The sequence below is a fragment of the Artibeus jamaicensis genome, unplaced genomic scaffold (genome assembly GCF_021234435.1).
Source record: "Artibeus jamaicensis isolate MK-2021 breed Jamaican fruit bat unplaced genomic scaffold, CSHL_Jam_final contig_311, whole genome shotgun sequence".
Classification (NCBI taxonomy): Eukaryota; Metazoa; Chordata; class Mammalia; order Chiroptera; family Phyllostomidae; genus Artibeus; species Artibeus jamaicensis.
Genome location: NW_026521717.1, coordinates 3031768 through 3052271, shown reverse-complemented (window position 1 = coordinate 3052271; position 20504 = coordinate 3031768). Strand labels below are relative to the sequence as shown.

The window sequence follows — 20504 nt, the reverse complement described above, 5'->3', positions numbered from 1 at the left end:
AGACCATGTATGACAAGCCCACAACTAACATACTCAGTAGGCAAAAATCAGAAGCATTTTCCTTAAGATCCAGAACTAGACAAGATGTCCACTTTCACCATTCTGATTCAACATAATACTGAAGTCCAAGCCAAACAATCAGAAAAGAAGAAATAAATTGCATCAATATTAAAAAGAAAGATGTAAAACTGTCATTATTTGTAGATGGAATAATACTATATAGAGAGAACCCAAACATTCCACCAAAAATCTACTAGAACTAATAAAGGATCCCATAGTACAAGTTGGCAGAATATAAAATAAATGTCCAGAAACCAATTGCATTTCTGTACAACAATAATGAACTATCAGAATGGGAAAGTAAGAAAATAATTTCATTCACAATTGTTTTAAAGGTGATAAAAATGCCTTGGAATAAATTTAAACAAAGATATAAAAGACCTGCATTCAGAAAATTATAAGACACTGAAGAAATAAATTAAGGAAGGTTCAAATAAGTGAAAGCATACATTGTATTTATAGATAGGAAGAACATCATTAAAATATGCTTACTATCTCAAAGCAATCTATAGATTCAGTACAATTCTTATCAAGAAACCAATGGTGTATTTCACAGAACTAGTACAAATATTTGAAAAATTTATATGTAAACCATGAAAGAACCCAAATAGTAAGGCTGATCTTGAGAAAGAAGAATAAAGTTGGAGGATTCACTGTACCTGATATCAAACTATACTACAGGCCAAAGTAACTAAAACAGCATACTACTGGTATAAAAATATACATATAGATCAATGAAACAAAATAAAGAGCCCACAAATAAATTCATGCTTTTATAAACAGTATTCAACAAGGACACAAAAACACACAGTGGGGTAAAATAGTCTATTGAATTATTGGTGTTGGGAAAATTAGATATAACCTAGACCACATTCTTATACCATGCACAAGAACAAACTCAAAATGAATTAAAGACTTGAATATTAAACTTGAAATCATAAAACTCATAGAGGAAAACATAGGCAGTAAAATCTCAAGATTTCATGTTACAATATTTTTTTTGATGTATCTCCTTCGGCAAGGCAAACAAACAAAGAAACAAAGTGTATGGGACTACATCAAACTAAAGTGCTTTCTGCATAGCAAAGGAAATCCATCAACAAAATGAAAAAACAATCCATTAAATGGGAGAACATATTCATCAATACATCTGATAGTAGGTCAATGTCTAAAATGTATAAAGACCTTACAAAACTCAACACCAAAAAATTGAACAATCCAATTTTAGAAAATGGTCAAAAGTCCTGCAGAGACACTTCTCCAAAGAGGACATAGAGATGGCCAGTAGGCATATGAAAAGATGTTCAACATCAATAATGCAAGAAATGCAAATTAAAACCACAATGAGATAACACCTCACTCCTGTCAGAATACCTATTATCAATAAATCAACAAATAACACCTTTTGGCAAGGATGTGGAGAAAAGGGAACTTTTGTGCACTGTTGGTGGATGCAGATTGATGAAGCCACTATAGAAAATAGTATAAACTTACCTCAAAAAATTAAAAATAGAACTTCTTTATGACCCAGGGATATTGCTCCTGGGAAAATATCCAAAGAAAACCAAAATAGTAATTTGAAAGAAGATATGCCCTGCTATGTTCATTGCAGCATTATTTACAATGGCCAAAGTCTGGAAGCAGCCCAAGCATCTATCAGTACATGAGTGGGTAAGAAAACTGTGGTACATTTACACAATGGAATAATACTTGGTCATACAAAAAACAAAAGAGTTTTTATTTTTTGAGACAGCAAGGATGGACCTGGAGAGCATTATGCTAAGTGAAATAAGCCAGTTAGAGAAAAATAAGTACCATATGATGTGTGGAATCTAATGAACAAAACACAGCTAACAACAAAATAGAGAGAGACTCACAGAGAGCAGGCTGACAGCTCTCATGGGATGGGGAACAAGTTGGGGATGTGGAGGATTGAGCAAAAAAAAGAGAAAAATTCACAGACACAAGCAGTGGTGTGGTGATTGCCAGGGAGAGGGAGAGAGGTAACGGAAAGTGGATGAGGGTATGGAAGGGTATAGAGGAAATAAATGGTGCTAGATGGAAACTTGACCTGGGGTGGTGAACACACAATACATTGTACAGATAATGTGCTATAAAATTGTGCATCTGAAACCTGTATATAATTTTGTTAACCAGTGTTACTCAAATAAATTCAAGAAAAAGGAAAAAAATAAAATAACAAAAAGTTCTTTGTAAGAACTTTCTTTTATGTCATTTACTTTTGAGAAATAAAGAAAAAATCAACATGGTAGTTAATAATATAGCTTTGAAATATGTGGAAAATATTTTACTGTCACTTCAAAGGAGATGATCCAGGTTTATATTTTCCATTTTATTTTGAGTAGACTAACCAATTAAAATAAAACTTTTTTCATTGAAGACTAAAGAAGAAAATGAAAATTCATTAGAAAATATATTGTTTTTAGCCTTTTAAACATTTATCAATTATTTGTAATTATTTTGTGATATGTAAAATATCGCCTTCCTCACCAAAGATATTTACATATTAATCCCCAAAACCTTGGATATATAAGCTTACATTATAAAAGGGACTTTGTAGATGTGATTAAAATAAAGAGTTGTAGGTGAGGAGATTATTTCAGATTTTCTAGAAGGGCCAATGTAATCTCCAGGGAGTGTCCTTCTTAGAGGGAGACAAGAGGGTCAAAATTCAACAGAAGGAGATGTGACTCTGGAATTAGATGTCACAGTGATAAACATTGAGCCAAAATATGCAAACAGCCTGTAGAAGCTGGAAAAGGCAAGGAAACAGATTCTCCCCTGGAGCCGCCAGAAAGAAACTAAGCCCTGATGGTGCTTTCATTTCAGCTTAATGAGAATGATTTCCTCTGAAACTATAGGATAATAAATGTGTGATCTACAAGTCTCTAAGTTTGTGGATTTTTATTACAGCAAAGATAGGGAAGTAATATGTACTCCTTTTAAATTTAATTCAATTTTTTCTTTTCTCATTTTTTAAAAATTGTTGTTTAAGTACAGTTGTCTCAGTTCTTATGGGAATTTTGCTAGTGGCTTTTAAGAAACACTCGGCATTGAAATACTGATAGTATGGGATTTCCCCCTCATAGTTGAAGTCACTTGAGGAAAAACCTAAATGAAGTCAGTTCCCTAATCTAACACCTTTAATTAACTGCACAATGTTACTAAAATGTTCCAGTAATAGAAGTTATAAAAGCAAAATATTCTTCCTTTCTTTCTTCCTCCATTCTCTCTTTTCTTTCTTTCTTCCCTTTCCTTTCTTTCTTTTTCTTTCTCAGAATGATCTGAAGAAAGTATAGTTAAGGACAGATGAAAATAGAAAACTAAATTGAAGCCAAGTTTATAAAGAGGAATAAATATCATCCTAAACTTATAGCCCTGATGTGCCATAAGATGCTTTTAGTAGGATAGTAACATGATCAACTACTATTTTTGAAATATCCCTCAGGTAGCAATATGAAGATTGAATCATAGAAAAACCAGACTGTGCACAAGAAGATTTAGGAGTTTTCAGTAATATTACAGGAAAGAAGAATTAGAGGGCCCAAGCTAAGGCAATAGTATTTAATACTGGAAAGATAGATAAAATATTACTTCTAATATGGAGGAATTAAACCAAAAACATGTATAGGACTTCTGATTGATTTATAATATAGTAAAAAAGGAGGAATGTGTGTATGTGATCCTTCAGGCTGAGGGGGAAAGTTCTGGAGATGGTATTTACAAAAATAAGAAGTGGAGGGAAAGTTTTAATGAAAAGAGTAATTTCAATGAAATCTGAGTACCTCTTCAGAAGGGTACGTGATAAAGAGATATATGGGTTTAGAAATTAGATTTGGTTGCCAGCTTAGAAGCATTGAATCAGGGTTTTCGATAAAACCACACAGGATGAAGAATTAAAATTAAAAAGACAAAATACCAAGTCAAGACCTGTGAGGACCATCAACATGAAATACACAGGAAAGACTAAAGGAATCTGAAAAAAGTAAAAAATTAGTATAGAGTGACATGACAAGGACAATGCCAAACAGTTTCAAGGTAAAAAAAAATGGTTAACAAAGTTCAATGTCACAGGGATGTGGGAAGAGAAAGAGCAGAAGATATTGCTGAAGAAACTGGGCCACTGGTCCAGTTCCTCATAAGAATAATCTCAGAGACTTAGAAGGGAAGTCATTCTTTAGGGACAAGAAGTACATTGTGAATTGTAAATGAGACCTTAGGGCTCAGCATTTGGCACTTTTTCTTCTCTCTTTACACTCTCTCAAAGGTAGCATCTGTTCTTGTGGTTTCAAACACTACCTACATCTCTGACTTCAAAATTTGCATTTCTGTTCCTGTTGACCTGTGAGGACAGACCCCAGAATGCAGTGACTTAAGAAGTGAATTGGAAGTGCCACAAGACTCTGTACTAGGCATCTTCTCCTCTTGTCTATGCAGATGTTATCATCTATTCCCAGTTATAATACCATTTACATACTAACAGAATATAAATCCTAAATGTTCTCTCTCTGTAGGATATATATATATATGTATATATATATATATATGTATATATATGTGTATATATATACGTATATATATACATATATGGGAATATATATATATATATATATATATACATATATGGGAGAGGGAAAGAAAGCCAGAGACAGAGAAAGAGAGATAACTTACAAATATTTCAAAATTTAAATTTAATGTCTAAATACCCCTGAAACTTGCTTCTCCCCAGTCCTCTCCAAGTCAATCAATGGCATCATTATTCATTCAATTTTTGAATTCAGAAACTGAAGTCTTCCTTGCATTTTTCATTTTCCTTACTCACAACATATGATCAATACTGTACATGCTAGATCTCAAATGTATCTCAAATAGACCTATTTTTATCTTTACTACCAGAGCTCTAGTCCAAGAGGCCATCATTGCTAACTGTGAATCCTCTGCTACTGATCTTTCAGCTTCCTTCATTGCTCTCCTCAACCATTCTTCATATACCTTCAGAATCATATACCTTTTAAAATCATAAAATGGATTATCCTCTCTTGCTTAAAATCTTTCAATTGCTTCTCATTTTATCTAAAATAGAGTTCAGTTTCCTTATTATGGCTTACAATTGGATAGGTGGTTCCTGGCCTATTCAACTTCATCACATGCTGTTCTCTTGCATGCTCACTTTGGTCTACCCACAATGGACTTTTATTTTCAGTTATTGTAACAAGATAAGCACTATCTCCTCTCACTTTTAGAGCCTCTGGATATGCTTTTGTTCCTACTTGGAATGTTTCTTTTCTTGGATTCTTTAAAATATTGATAACTTACCTCACAAGACTTAATTTTAATGTATTCTGATCACTTTGTTTAAATGTTTTTCCTAATATGTTCCTAATATTTTCCATTTATAAATACTTTATAGTGTTGGCATTTTTCTCACTAGTTTTCATGTAATTCTTTATTACCTATGTATTAACTACATTATAAGCTGTTTTAGGACAAAGACTTAGCCCCTTTCATTTAAAATTAGACATCCAGTACTGCACACAGCACCAAGTAAATGATAGGTTCCAAATAAATAATTTTGAAATAAACAAATCAGTGAATTTTAACAAAACCTTAAGTAATAATGATTATCATATATTGGGTGCTTACTATATGCCAAGAACTATTCCAATCATTTTACATGTATTAATTCTTTAATCTTCCTACCAATCCTAGGGGGCAAGAACTATTCTCATCCCAATTTCAATGATGAAAACACTGAAGCAAAGAAAAGTAATATTCCAAAGATCACACAGCTAATAGTGCCAAGATTTGAACCTAAGAAGTCTAATTCTAGATTTTACACTTAATCGGCTTTAAAATTTTAGAATGCTTGAGCATAAAAAAAAGAAATCTAGAGGGACATTAGCTCTTATAGTTGACTCTAGGGTTAATAAATGGGAGTGTTAGTATATTTGTGTGTTTGCATATATGTGTATAAGTGGAGAGACTTCACCATATTTACATGTAGATGCTAACATTTAATTAAGGAGAGGTAAAAGATACAAGCAAGAAAGAACAACTGATTAAGCAGGTGATTGACAAACCAGGTGTTGAGTGGAATCTAAAGCAAGGTACCTACTTTGGCAAAAAAAAAAACAAAAAACATTATCTTTCTATGAAACAGGAAGAAAATGAATGTGCTTTAACAAAAATATTTTTTAGATTTCTAGGAAGAGATTTGAAAAATTCTTTTTTAATTAGAGTTCCTTAGTAAAGTTGTAGGCAAATGTATCTGCTGGAAATTGTGAGCAGAGGCGATGAAGTACAAGTTTTGATGAGAGAAATAAAGTGTACAAAATCTACTAGATGGAATGGAAGAGAAGTGGAAGGCCCAGCTAACACTAAAGATCACTAAGTTGTAAAGGCCTCAATTCACATATTCTCCTGGACTGTTATCCTTGACAGCTGCCTGGAGGCTGAGCTAAGAGGCTGCACTGGTCAATAATAGTCAGGTATAACAGAAAAACAATGGGGCAAGAAATAATTTTAGTTGTGAGAACTGAGTGAAACAAATGGGGTAAAAGCTTGATATGGAAGGGACAAAGACAAAGACCAAAAGGTGAAGAAATTGATTAACAAATGGATAAGAACACTCAGACCAATGAGAAAATTTAAAGATTGCAAGAGCAAGAGAACTGGAAGGCTGAGGGCTGTGGCCTCTGCCCAGGACATTGGCTCATCCTCTAAAACTTCCTGACCCTGGGAAACAAGGTACTACACAACCCATCCCCTACTGATTTTTATATTTTTATCCTTCCCTTTAATTGCTCACTAATCCTCTGCCTTAGAAAACCATTGACAATTCTAATAAATATTCACGCATGTTAACTTGACCACTTGCTTGGTGGTGGAAAAAAAATCACACAGGAGAATTCTACAAAGCATTTAAGGAAGAGGTAACCCCTATTCTCCACAGACTATTCCAAAAAATCCAGAAGGATGGAAAACTCCCAAATTCTTTTTATGAAGCCAGCATCATCTTAATTCCAAAACCAGATAGAGGCACAACAAAGAAAGAGAACTTCAGGCCAATATCGCTGATGAACATAGACACTAAAATCCTCAACAAAATATTGGCAAATTTCATCCAACAATATATCAAAAAGATCATACACCAAGACCCAGTGGGATTCATCCCAGGTATGCGAGGATGGTTCAATATTCACAAATCAGTAAATGTAATACATCACATAAACAAAAGCAAAGACAAAAACCACATGATCATATCAATAGATGTGGAAAAGCTTTTGATAAGGTCCAAAACCCATTTATGATAAAAACACTCAGCAAAGTGGGAATACAGGGAGCATTTCTCAAAATAATAAAGGCCATATATGAGAGACCTACAGCCAATATCATACTCAATGGAAAAAAAAACTAAAAGCTTTTCCACTAAGATCAGGAACAAGACAAGGATGTCCACCTTCACCACTTCTATTCAATATAGTATTGGAAGTTTTAGCCACAGTGATCAGACAAGAAAAGGAAATAAAAGGCATCCAAATAGGAAAGGAGGAAGCAAAACTGTCACTGTTTGCAGATGACATGGTAGTGTACATGGAAAATCCAATAGACTCTACCCCAAAACTGCTCGAACTAATTAATGAATTTGGCAAAACAGCTGGTTACAAAGTCAATATCCAGAAATCAAAGGCATTTTTGTATACCAACAGTGAATCAGCAGAAGCAGGAATCAAGGAAAAAATCCCGTTCTATATAGCAAAAAGAAAAATAAAATATCTGGGAATAAACCTAACTAAGGAGGTAAAAAACCTGTATGCAGAAAACTACACAGCCCTGAAGAAAGAAATCAAGGAAGACACAAACAAATGGAAACATATACCTTGGTCATGGATTGGAAGAATTAACATCATCGAAATGTCCATACTACCCAAAGCAATATACAGATTCAATGCAATACCTGTTAAAGTACCAATGGCATATTTCACAACCATAGAAAAAACACTTCGAAAATTTATATGGAACCATAAACGACTGTGAATAGTAGCTACAATTTTGAGAAATAAGAACAAAGTAGGATGGATCACAATACCTGATATCAAACTGTATTACAAGGCCACTGTAATCAAAACAGCCTGGTTCTGGCATAAAAACAGGCACATAGACCAATGGAACAAAACAGAGAGCCCAGAAATCAACCCAACCCTCTACAGTTAATTAATATTTGACAAAGGGGGCAGTAACATAAAATGGAGTAAAGATAGCCTCTTCAACAAATGGTGTTGGGAGAACTGGACAGCTATGTGCAAAAAAATGAAACTTGAGCACCAACTTACACCATACACCAAAATAAATTCAAGGTGGATGAAAGACTTAAATGTAAGCCGTGACACCATTAAAGTCCTAGAGGAGAACATTGGCAAGAAAATTTCAGATATTCCACACAGCAACATTTTTACCAATATGTCCCCCAGAGCAAGGAATATAAAGGAGAGAATAAACAAATGGGATCTCATCAAAATAAAAAGCTTCTGTGTGGCAAAAGAAAACAGTATTAAATTAGCAAGACAACCAACTGTATGGGAAAACATATTTGCCAATGATACCTCAGACAAAGGTTTAATCTTCAAAATATACAAAGAACTTACATGACTCCACTCTAAGAAGACACCCAACCCAATTAAAAAAATGGGAAAAGGACTTGAACAAACACTTCTCCAAGGAGGACATACAGAACATTCAGAGACACATAAAGAGATGCTCAATATCGTTAGCTTTCAGAGAGATGCAAATTAAAACCACAATGAGATACCACTTTACACCAGTCAGGATGGCTATCATAAACAAAGCAACAAACAACAAATGTTGGAGAGGTTGTGGGGAAAAGGGGCCCTTAGTCCACTGTTGGTGGGATTGCAGACTGGTACAACCATTATAGAAAACAGTATGGAATTTTCTCAGAAAAATAAAAATTGACCTGCCTTTTGACCCAGCAATTCCACTGCTGGGATTATATCCTAAGAATCCTAAAACATCAATCTCAAAGAACCTGTGCACCACAATGTTCATAGCAGCACAATTTACAATAGCCAAGAGTTGGAAGCAACCTAGGTGCCCAGCAGTAAATGAATGGATCCAAAAATTGTGGTACATATACACAATGGAATTCTATGCTGCAGAGAGAAAGAAGGAGCTACTACCATTTGCAACAACATGGATGGAACTGGAAAGCATTATGCTGAGTGAAATAGGCCAGGTGTTGAAAGACAAATACCATATGATCTCACCTTTAACAGGAAGCTAAACAACAAAACAAACAAGCAAGCAGAAAAAAAAAAACAAAGACACTGAAATAGAGAACAAGGGGACAGTGACCAGAGGGGAGAAGGAAGGGAAGTTAAGGGAAAAAAAGGGGGAGGGATTTGGAGGAAAAAATATGAAGGACACAGGGACGAGAACTAAGGGGGGGTGAAAATGGGAGGGAGGTGGGGAGCAAGGGGTGGGGGAGGCTGGAATGGGAGAAATAGACAAAAAAAACTGTACTTGAAAAATAACTAAATAAAATTAATTTTAAATAATTCACAATAAAAGATTTATTGGCAACATATACTTGTCTATTCACCAGGCTTCCTCTTTTCAATGGAAAATTATCTCCAAGGACTTCCACCAAGATGGAGACATAGGTGGAGACACCGTGCTTTCTCACACAACCAAGTTTAGAGACAACTAAATATTAGCAACAGAAAACATAGCCAGAACACAGAAAATCGAACTTTTTGGAAGTCCGATAACAACGAATTCTTCAGCCTGACCAGTAAGGGGGGCAAAACCAGCAGCTGGTGGAGTGGTGTTGCACAGGAAAACTTGGTCAGACAGACTCAGGCATGCGTGGATCCCAGGCATGCTGATCCAAAGGGCCGGGCCGACCCAGTGAGCGACCTAGTGAGTGCGACCCAGTGAGCGACCGGTGGATCCGGGGAGGGGGAAGGGCAGCAGGGTTGACTGTGCTGGCACATTCCTGCGCAGATAGACCAGTGAGGGAGTGGGCAGTGAGATGGGACCAAGCGGGCCCCAGCAACGGGAGGCAGCAGAGAGGGCTGCCATTTCTCAGCTCAGACCCCACTCCCACAAACAGCGTCACAATCCAGTGCCCTGAGTGACCCTGCCCTGGTGAACACCTCAGGCTTTGCTCCTCACCCAGTGGCGGGAAGCAGGAGAGGGGGATGCCATTTTCCCACTCTGACCCCACCACCACATACAGCATAGCAACCCCTCCAGGACCCCGCCCTGGAGGCCCTGCCCCACCCCTAAGGCTCCCCTCCTCATACTTAATAGGCATGAACAGACCAAAAATGGCTCAAGAAGATCTCAAAGCCCCAGAGCCCATAAATCTAAGTGATGAAGAAATAGCAAAACTTTCAGATGCACAGTTCAAAACACTGGTGATCAGGATGCTCACAGAACTGGTTGATTTTAGTCACAAATTAGAGGAACATATAAAGGCTAAATTAATTGAAATGAATGGCAATGCACAGGAAACCAATAATAATGGAGAGGAAACTGGGACTCAAATCAAAGGAATGGACCAGAAGGAGGATAAAAATGACCAACCAGAAAAGAATGAAGAAATAAGAATTCAAAAAAGTGAGAAGAGACTTAGGAACCTCCAGGACATCTTTAAACGCTCCAACATCCGAATTATAGGGGTACCAGAAGGGGGAAAAGGAACACCACCAGTGGAAAACTTATTTGAACAAATAATAAAGGAGAATTTCCCCAATCTGGCAAAGGAAATAGACTTCCAGGAAATCCAGGAAGCTCAGAGAGGCCCAAAGAAGTTGGACCCAAGAAGGAACACACCAAGGCACATCATAATTACATTAGCCAAGATTAAAATGAAGGAGAGAATCCTAGAAGCAGCAAGAGCTAAGGGGACAGTCACCTACAAAGGAGTTCCCATCAGACTGTCAGCTGATTTTTCAAAAGAGACCTTACAGGCAAGAAGGGGCTGGAAAGAGGTATTCCAAGCCATTAAATCCAAAGACCTATAACCAAGATTGCTCTATCCAGCAAAGTTTTAATTTAGAATGGAAGGACAGATAAAGTGCTTCTCAGATAAGACCAAATTCAAGGAGCTCATCATCACCAAGCCCTTATTATATGAAATGTTAAAGGGACTTATCTAAGAAAAAGAAGATAAAAAATATGAACAGTGAAAGGACAGCAAACACAGTTATTAACAACCACATCTAGATAAAAAAAAATGTACTTGAAAAGTAACTAAATAAAATTTAATATTAAAAAAAAACAACCACATCTAAAACAAAAGCAAACTAAAAGGACAGGTAGATCAGGAGCAGAACCATAGAAATGAAGATCTCATGGAGGGTTAGCAACAGGGGAGTGGGAGGAGGAGAAGGGGGGAGAAGGTACAGAAAATAAGTAGCATAGACAGTAGATAGAAAATAGATGGGGGGCAAGAATAATATGAGAAATATAGAATCTAAAGAACTTGAGACACATGGTCATAAACTAAAGGGGGGGAATGGTAGAGGTGAGGGGTGCAGGGTGGAGGGGAATGAAGGGGGAAATAGAACAACTGTAATGGCGTAATCAATAAAATAAAATTAAAAAAAAGAAATAGTCATTAACCCTAAGACTAATGCTAGGACTAGTAGTTTCAGTGAGTGCAGATAGGAAAAACAGAAACAACAGATTCATTTGGTATTAGGGAACTACAGAAGTGAAACAGCTACATCAGGAAGGACTGGGCAACTATTTGGATGATTCAGAAAGCCACAGCTACGGGCAACTGGTGTTTGGCAGCTTCATCATGAGAATATGCCTTCTCACATATCATGTCTCCTACGAAGTTTTTTTTGGCAAAACAACAAATCAACCAGATGATTTTGCCCCCTACAACACAGACGTGGTGCCCTGAGACTTCTGGCTTTTCCCAAAACTAAAATCACCCTTGAAAGGGAAGAGATTTCAGACCATCTGTGAAATTGAGGAAAATACAACAGGGCAGCTTATGGTTATTGGAAGAACTGTGTGAGGTCCCAAGGTGTCTACTTTGAAGACAACTGAGGTGTCATTGTCCTATGTACAATGTTTCTTGTATCTTCATCAATAAATGTCTCTATTCTCAATAAAAAAAAATTATCTCCAAATATTGCAGCATGAAACAGATTTTTATTACTCTTCTTACTGTTTATGGAAATTTTTACAATGACAAAATGGTAGGCATTTTCTTAACTTTAATTATAATATTTTCGTGAGACTTAATCAAAAAGCAGGGATTCAGAAGAGAGCAGCTTAATGGGTGGAAGCTGAGCCCATTTGCTTATGTCCTCAGCAAGAATTCTCAGCTGATCTTCCAAAAGTAATGTGAATAGTCAACAGAATCTCAACTGACATGAATTTTTGAAGCCAAGGACTACAGAAGATGCTTTGCACCATTCAGTAGGAGATTTTGCACATTGAGGGGGAAATGGCCTGTGTGAGCTGAATGCAGGAGGAGAGAAAACAGACAAAAACACAGCTTACTGGCTTCCTCCCCTGCTGGAGCCGGATCATTGTCACACTAAGGGAAACCACTAACCCTAATCAGGGGAGACATGGAAGGACATACAAAGTCTGGGAGACTTAGACTACACAAACAGAGTGAGCAACACATCCATAGCTGCAACACCCAACCAAAAGAGTTCCAGAGAGAAACTCCATCCCTAAAACTGTCAGAGGTACTGGGAAGGCTGTTGGCAGCCCTGATTGAGAGACACTTTGTGCTTTTTGGGGAGGTGGAGCACATGGAGAACTGGCCAGGACTCAGTGCTACAGTGTGAGGGTCAAATAGAGACTCTTTAAAAGGGGAGCTGAGGTGAGCCTTGGCAGGGACCCTGTACTCATACACATGTGCAATTGCTCTGCCAACAAATAAGCCATAATGAAAGCTCAGTTCAGTGCCACTGAGTCCAGCTTCACAGGAAGAACAGAAAGTGGTATGGTAAAGGGATTGTGGGACCTGGTGTGACATAGCTGGTGATAAGAGGGCTGTACAGAGCAGACAGAGAGTCAGGGCTGAGTCTCCTGCAAGAGTAACAGGCTAGGGACTAGACAGCCAGGAGCCAAATGCCTGAGATTTATTGCAGCCAGGCTGGTGCTGCACAGGCAGGTGCGTTCAAACTTCACCTGTGGAATTGCAGGTTCTTCAGATCAGTGAGGCCAGGCTAGTATCCCCATGTTCAGTACATATACACAAGGGAAAGAAGGAGAAGATCTAAAAGGGCCCTTTCTGAACTTCTATTAGATGCTGTGAGCTATGCTGATTCCTCAGGCCCTGATCCACTGAAACCAGCAGAGCAGAGAGATTACATGCAAGGGGTGTTCAGGGCTCTGCCCAGCCTCAGCTCTTATACAGAGCTGCCATCAGTGCTAAGCAGAAAAGAATTACTCCTTTTACAAAGATTGGCCTCTCATAGGAAGTGGACAGCTAATTCATCACAAATGACATATTACTGAAAATAATCTGGGACAGACCAAGACAAATTATGGTGGACTGTAGGGTGGGGAAACATTCTCACCATCTTCCCTGAAGACTTAACAGTACATACTGAGGGTGATCCAGGGATTCCACTCTCCTGATAGCATTAGAGATCCCCTCTTGGGCAGGGAGGGTGATACTGGCAACACACTCAGACTTTAGATGAAGCAGTCCTGGGTCTTGTGCTAATGGAAAGCTGGAAGAGAAGAACAGTGAGGCCCAGCCAAGCCTAAAGGAGACAGTCACAGATTGTGGATTGCTTGTAGTTTCAAACAGGCTGGCAGGGCAAGACTATGATACCATCTGACGAATGGTATGACCAGGAGTGAATCCAGAAAGAGAAGACAGTGGCAAATACTAGACTCAGCTGAGATGAATTCCACCATGATCTTCTTCGTTATGTCCTTTATTTTTTCTCCAGCATAGCTTTTTAACATTTTTTTCTTTTTCTTCAAGTTTATACTTGTCACATCACTGTTTTTATTTTAGTTTATTTCAAATCTCATATTTTACTCCTTTGTTCTCTTACTCCCTTTTGCCATCTTCTTTCCTCTTATTTCTCTTATTTTATATTTTCCCTCTTTGTACCTTGTTTTTATTCTACTCTAGCTATTTCTCCTCCCTCAAGCCTCTCAGAAGCATTTTTTCTGTGATTAGTGATCTCACATTCTTTTTCCCTTTCATGTAATATACTTATCCTCTCTCCACCTTTATTAAACTTTGCTTGTTAGTTACTGATATAGTGGTTGTTGTTGAATTTCTTCAATTATAATCCTAGAGTTTCACTAATTTGTATTTCAAATCTAAAATTTTACTGTTCACTTCTCCTATTCCATTTTTTCTTCTTCCTTCTCTTTTCTATTTACAATGTAAATTTCATTTTCTTTACTTCTTCACCTTGTTTCTATTCTCTACTCTTATTATTTTTCCTCCTTTTATTCTCCTAAATCATTTTTCTATTAGTCATCTCATATTTGCTTTGCCTTTCTTATAATAATTTTAATCTCTTTCCACTCTTACTAATATTTGTTCATTTGTTGTTGATAATGTGGCTGGGGTTAATTTGGGGGATGTGTATTTACTTACTGGGTTGTTTTGTTTTCTTCAAGCAACACCTGTACAATAGCATAAAAGAGGTGGTAGGTGGTGTGAGTCTCAGTCAGTCAGCTGGAGGGAAGAACCAACCAAAGTATGACCCAACAACAATAAAACCCAATTACACCCAGACAGCCTCCAAATAAACAGCATAAGGGGAATCCCAAGAGCATCCACCTCAGGAGATCAAAGAGACTGCTCCACTGAGTCCCACAGGTCTCCTACCATAGAAACCCACACCATGAAGAAAGGGAATCAGAGCAGATCAATCTAATATGCAAAGACAAATAAAAAGTCGCCTAAAATGGGGAGACAAGGAAATAAATTCCAAGTGAAAGGAAAGAAGAAATCCCTAGAAAGAGTGCTAAATGAAATGAGTGAGGCAAGCAATATGCCAGACATAGAGTTCAAAATAATGGTTATAAGAATGCTCGAGGAGCTCAGTGAGGACTGTAAGGAACCCTATGGGAGCTACAAGGAACATAGTGGGAACTATAACAGCATTAAAAAAGATATAGAAAAATAAATAAAAGCGAGAAAAATAAAGAATATAATATCTGAGCCCTGGCTGGTGTAGCTCAGTGGATTGAGCGCAGGCCTGCAAACCAGAGGATTGTGGTTCGATTCCCAGTCAGGGCACTTGCCTGGGTTGCAGGCCAGTTCCCTGCAGGCTATTTCCCAGCAGGGGAAGCACTAGAGGCAACCATACATTGATGTTTCTCTCCCTCTCTCCTTCCCCTCTAAAGATAAATAAATAAAATCTAAAAAAAAGATTAAAAAAAGAATATAATATCTGAAATGAAAAAATACACAAGAAGAAATTAAAAGAAGGCTAGATGAAACAGAGTATCAAATCAGTAAGCTGGATTATAAGGCAGAAAAAAATCCCAGATAGAGCAACAAAGCAAAACAGAACAAACAAAAAAAGACTCAAAAAGAACAAAGACAGTTTCATACATAAGGGATATGTATGAAAACATAAAACATTATAATATTTACATCATAGGGATACCAGAAGGAAAAGAAGAAGAGCAAGGGATAGAAAACCTGTTTTAAAACTAATAACAAAAAAATTCCTTAACTTAGTGAGGGAAAAAGTCCAGGAAGCACAGAGTGTCCCAATCAAGATGAACCCAAAGAAGCCAACTCTGATACACATCATAATTAAAATGGCAAAATTCAAAGACAAAAAGAGATTCTTAAAGGCAGCAAGGGAGAAATAAATAGTAACATACAAGGGAGCTCTGTTAAGGCTAGCAACTGATTTCTCAACAGAAGCACTGCAAGTCAGAAGGGAATGGCACAATATATTCCAAATAAAAAAGCAACAGCCTGCAACCAAGACTACTCTATGCAGAAAAGCTCTCATTTAGAATAGAAAGCAAAATAAGGAACTTCCCAGACAAAAAATGGTTAAAAGAGTACATTTCCACTAACCTATCATTGCAAGAGATGCCAAAGGGACTGCACTAAGAAGAGGAAGAAATAAAGAGAGAGAGGAATACAGATACAAAGGGGAAAATGCCAATGAATAAGTACCTATCAATAATAACCTTAAATGTAAATAGATTAAATACTCTAATCAAAAGATACAGGGTATCTGAATGGATAAGAAAACATCACTCACAATATTCTGTCCACAAGACACCCACTTCAGAACAAAAGATCTACACAGGATTAAAGTGAATGGTTGGAAAAAATATTCCAAGCAAATAGACATAAAAAAAAAACTGGGGTAGCAATATTCATATCAGACAAAATAGATTTCTGAAAAAGGTCATAACAAGAGAAAAAGATGGTCATTACATAATACTTCAGGCAGTAGTCCAATAAGAGGATTATAATCCTTGTAAACTATATGCACCCAACATAGAAACATGTAAATACATAAGGAAAGTCTAGCAGACTTTAAGAAGAAATCAACAGCAATGGTCACCATTGAGGATTTTAATACCATACTGTCAACAATGGATCTTCCAAAGAATCAACAAGGATTCTGTGGCATTGAATTATACTCTAGATTAAATAGACTTGATATATACAGGACATTTCACCCCAAAGAAGCAAAATGTACATTCTTTTCAAGCACATATAGAACCTTTTCAAAGACAGACCACATGATAAGACACACACACACACAAAACACCTCAACAAATTCAAGAAACTTGAAATCATATCAAGTATCTCAGATCACAAAGGCTTGAAACTAGAAACCAACCTCAAGGAAAAAACTCAAAAATGTTCAATACATGGAGACTACATAAAATTTTATAAAATAATGAGTAAGCTAATAATGATTGTACAAAATTACTATGAACACCTACATGCCAAGAAATTGGACACCTTGAGCAAAATGGATAAATGTCTAGAAACATACAACTTTCCAAAGCTAAATCAAAAAGAAGAAGAAAGCCTGAATAGACTGACAACAATTATGAAAATGAAGCAGTAATCAAAAACCTCCAGGCACACAAAAGCCTTGGTCCTGATGGCTCCACAGGAAAATTTTACTAAACATTTAAAAAAACAACTAACTTGTATCCTTCTCAAGCTATTTCAAAAAATTCAAAGAGGGAAGCCTCCATGCTCTTTTTAAGAGGCCAGTATTACCCAAATTCTAAAAACAGGTAAAGACACAGCAAAGAAAAAAAAACACAGGCCAATATTTCTAGTGAATATTGTTAACATATATCGAATATTGTTTAACATATATTCATTTCTAATGAATATACGTTAAAATATTAGCAAAATGCATACAAAATACATTTAAAAGCTCATACACTATGATCAAGTGAGATTTATCCCAGGGGTGCAAGGATGGTACAATATTTACAAATAAATAAATGTAATATACCACATAAACAAAATAAAAGTCAAAAACCTTATGATTATATCAATAAAGGCTGAAAAAGCATTTGATAATTTAAAGCACCCATTTATGATAAAAAACACTCATCAAAGTGGGAATAGAGGGATCATTCCTCAACATAATAAAAGCCATGTACAAGAAACCTACTGCCAAAATCATACCTAAAGAGCAAAAACAGAAAACTTTCTTCTTGAGAACAGGAACAAGACAAGGTGTCCACTATTACAACTCTTATTCAGCATAGCTCTGGAAGATCTAGCCATAACAATCAGACAAGAAAAAGAAATTAAAGACATCCAAATTAAAAAGGAGGAAGTAAAACTGTCATTGTTTGCAGATGGCATGATAGTGTACATAGACAGCCTCATAGTTTCCACCAGAAAACTATTTGACCTAATAAGTGAATCAGGAAAAATAGCAGAATACAATGTCTGTATCACAAATTAATGACATTTTTGTACTACAGCAATGATCAGAAACTGAAACTAGAGGAAAATCCTATTTACTATAGCTGTAAGAAAAATAAAGTACCTTGGAATAAATTTAACCAAGTAAGTAAACGACCTGTACTTGAAAAACTACAGAGTACTAAAGAAAGAAACTGAGGAAGATACAAATAAATGTATCTTCCATTTATAAAAGTTTGTAAACTTCTATTTATACAAATAAATATACCCTGTTCATGGATTGGAAGAATTAACATCTTTAAAACGTCAATAATACTCAAAGCAATTTATAGATTCAATATAAATCTTATTAAAATATCAATGGTGTATTTCACAGAACTAGAACAAATGTTTAAAAAATTTTATGAAAATAAAAAGATCCCAAATAGCTTCAGCAATTTTGAAAATGAAGAACAAAGCAGGAGGGATCATAATACCTCATATCAAACTATACTAGAATCCTGCTGTAATCAAAATGTCCTGGTACTGGCATAAGAACAGACACATAGATTAATGGAACAGAATAGAGAGCCCAGAAATGAACCCATGTCTCTATGATTAATTAATGAATCACAAAGGGGGTACAGGCATATAATGGAGTAAAAATAACCTCCTCAATAAATGGTATTGGGAGAACTGTATAGGTACATGAAAAAATGAAATTAGACCACCAACTCACACCATATGCCAGAATAAACTCAAAAGGGATAAAAGACTTAAAAATAAGTTGTGATAGCCCTGGCTGGCGTAGCTCAGTGGATTGAGCGCGGGCCTGCGAACCAGAGTATCGCGGTTCGATTCCCAGTCAGGGCACATGCCTGGGTTGCAGGCCAGTTCCCGGCAGGGGACGCATGAGAGGCAACCACACATTGATGTTTCTCTCCCACTCTTTCTCCTTCCCTTCCCCTCTCTCGAAAAATAAATAAAGAAAATATTTAATAAAAAATAAATAAAAAAATAAGTTGTGACACCATTAAAGTCCTAGGGGAAACAGGCAGTAAAATTTCAGATACCTCATGTGGTAATATTTTTGCTGATATATCTCCTAAGACAAGGAAAATTAAAAAATAAATAAACAAATGGGACTACATAAAATTAAATAGCTTCTTATGGCCAAAGAAACCACCATCAAAATGAAAAGGAAACTGAGTATATGGGAGATCATATTTGCCAATAATACATTGGACAAGGGTTTGATCACCAATATACATAAAGAACTCATATGACTTAACAATAGGACAACAAACAATTCAATTAAAAAGTTGGCAAAGGACATGACTAGACCCTTCTCCAAGGAGGATATACACATGTCCCATAGACATATGAAGAGATGCTGAGCATCCCTAGACATCAGAAAGTTGCAAATTAAAACCAAAATGAGGTATCGCTTCACACCTGTCAGAATGGCCATCATTCATTAATTAACAAACAAGTTCTGGCAAAGATGTGGAGAAAAGGGAACCCTAGTGCACTGTTAGTGGGAATGAAAACTGATGCAGCTACTGTGGAAAACAGTATGAAATTTTTTCAAAAAATTAAAGATGGAACTGCCTTCTGATCCAGGAATTCCACTGCTGGGAATATATCCCAAATCACCTACTGCAAAGAACTTATGTACCTCTTATGTTCATAGCAGCACTATTTACTATAGCCAAGTAATGGAAACAGCTTAAGTGCCCTTCAATTTATCAGTGGATAAAAAAAAAATGTGGTACATTTACACAATGGAATACTATGCTGCAGAAAGTAAGAAGAAACTCCTACCTTTTGCAACATCATGGATGGACCTGGAGAATATTGTCCTGAGTGAAACAAGCCATTCTATGAAAGACAAATACCAAATGATCTCACCTATAAGAGGAATCTAATGAACAAAATAACTAACGAGCAAAATACAACTAGAAGCATGAAAACATAGAACAGACTGACAGTGACCAGAGGGGAGGAGAGAGGGTGATAATGTGGAAAGAAGGGAAAGGCAAAGTCAAAGAACATGTATGAATGACCCATGGACATATATAACAGTACAGGGACTGACTGTGGTGGCAGGCTGATGGGCTGAGTAGAGGAGGGCAAAGGGGAAAAATTGGGATTCAATTTAAAAATATTAAAAAATAAAATAAATAAATAAGATATGGACCTAAATTCAAGAAATTTATGAAATAAGAAGCTATAACAATGAGCAAAGTTCAATGTAAATTCTATAAAAGTAAGCACAATGTTCACAATAAAATGTTCTGAACATTTTGTGACGATGGCATAAACAACTTAATTTTTAGACATTTCCGCTATTTTAATAATTTTCACCATCAGTGTCACAGACTTTGTGTCTTCTCTGTCATTGAAATTCAATTTTTAAATATGCAGCCACAAAATTATAGGGAAAGTAGACAATTAGCATGAAATCCAGAGATAAAAATGAATAAGACTTATAGAATAGTGTATTTTATACACTACTTTACAATTTACACAG

The 20504-nt window shown here is 36.4% G+C and overlaps 1 protein-coding gene across 1 annotated transcript in view; it reads right to left on the bottom strand.

The window, feature by feature from the left end:
• TFEC (transcription factor EC) overlaps positions 1-19910 on the bottom strand; it is a 140562-nt gene extending 120652 nt beyond the window's left edge. The window contains exon 1 of the mRNA XM_053662934.1: positions 19796-19910. Coding sequence (XP_053518909.1) covers positions 19796-19810 — 15 coding nt within the window. The 5' untranslated portion in view covers positions 19811-19910. The remainder of the gene's footprint in view (positions 1-19795) is intronic.
• Between the last annotated feature and the right edge of the window lie 594 nt (positions 19911-20504).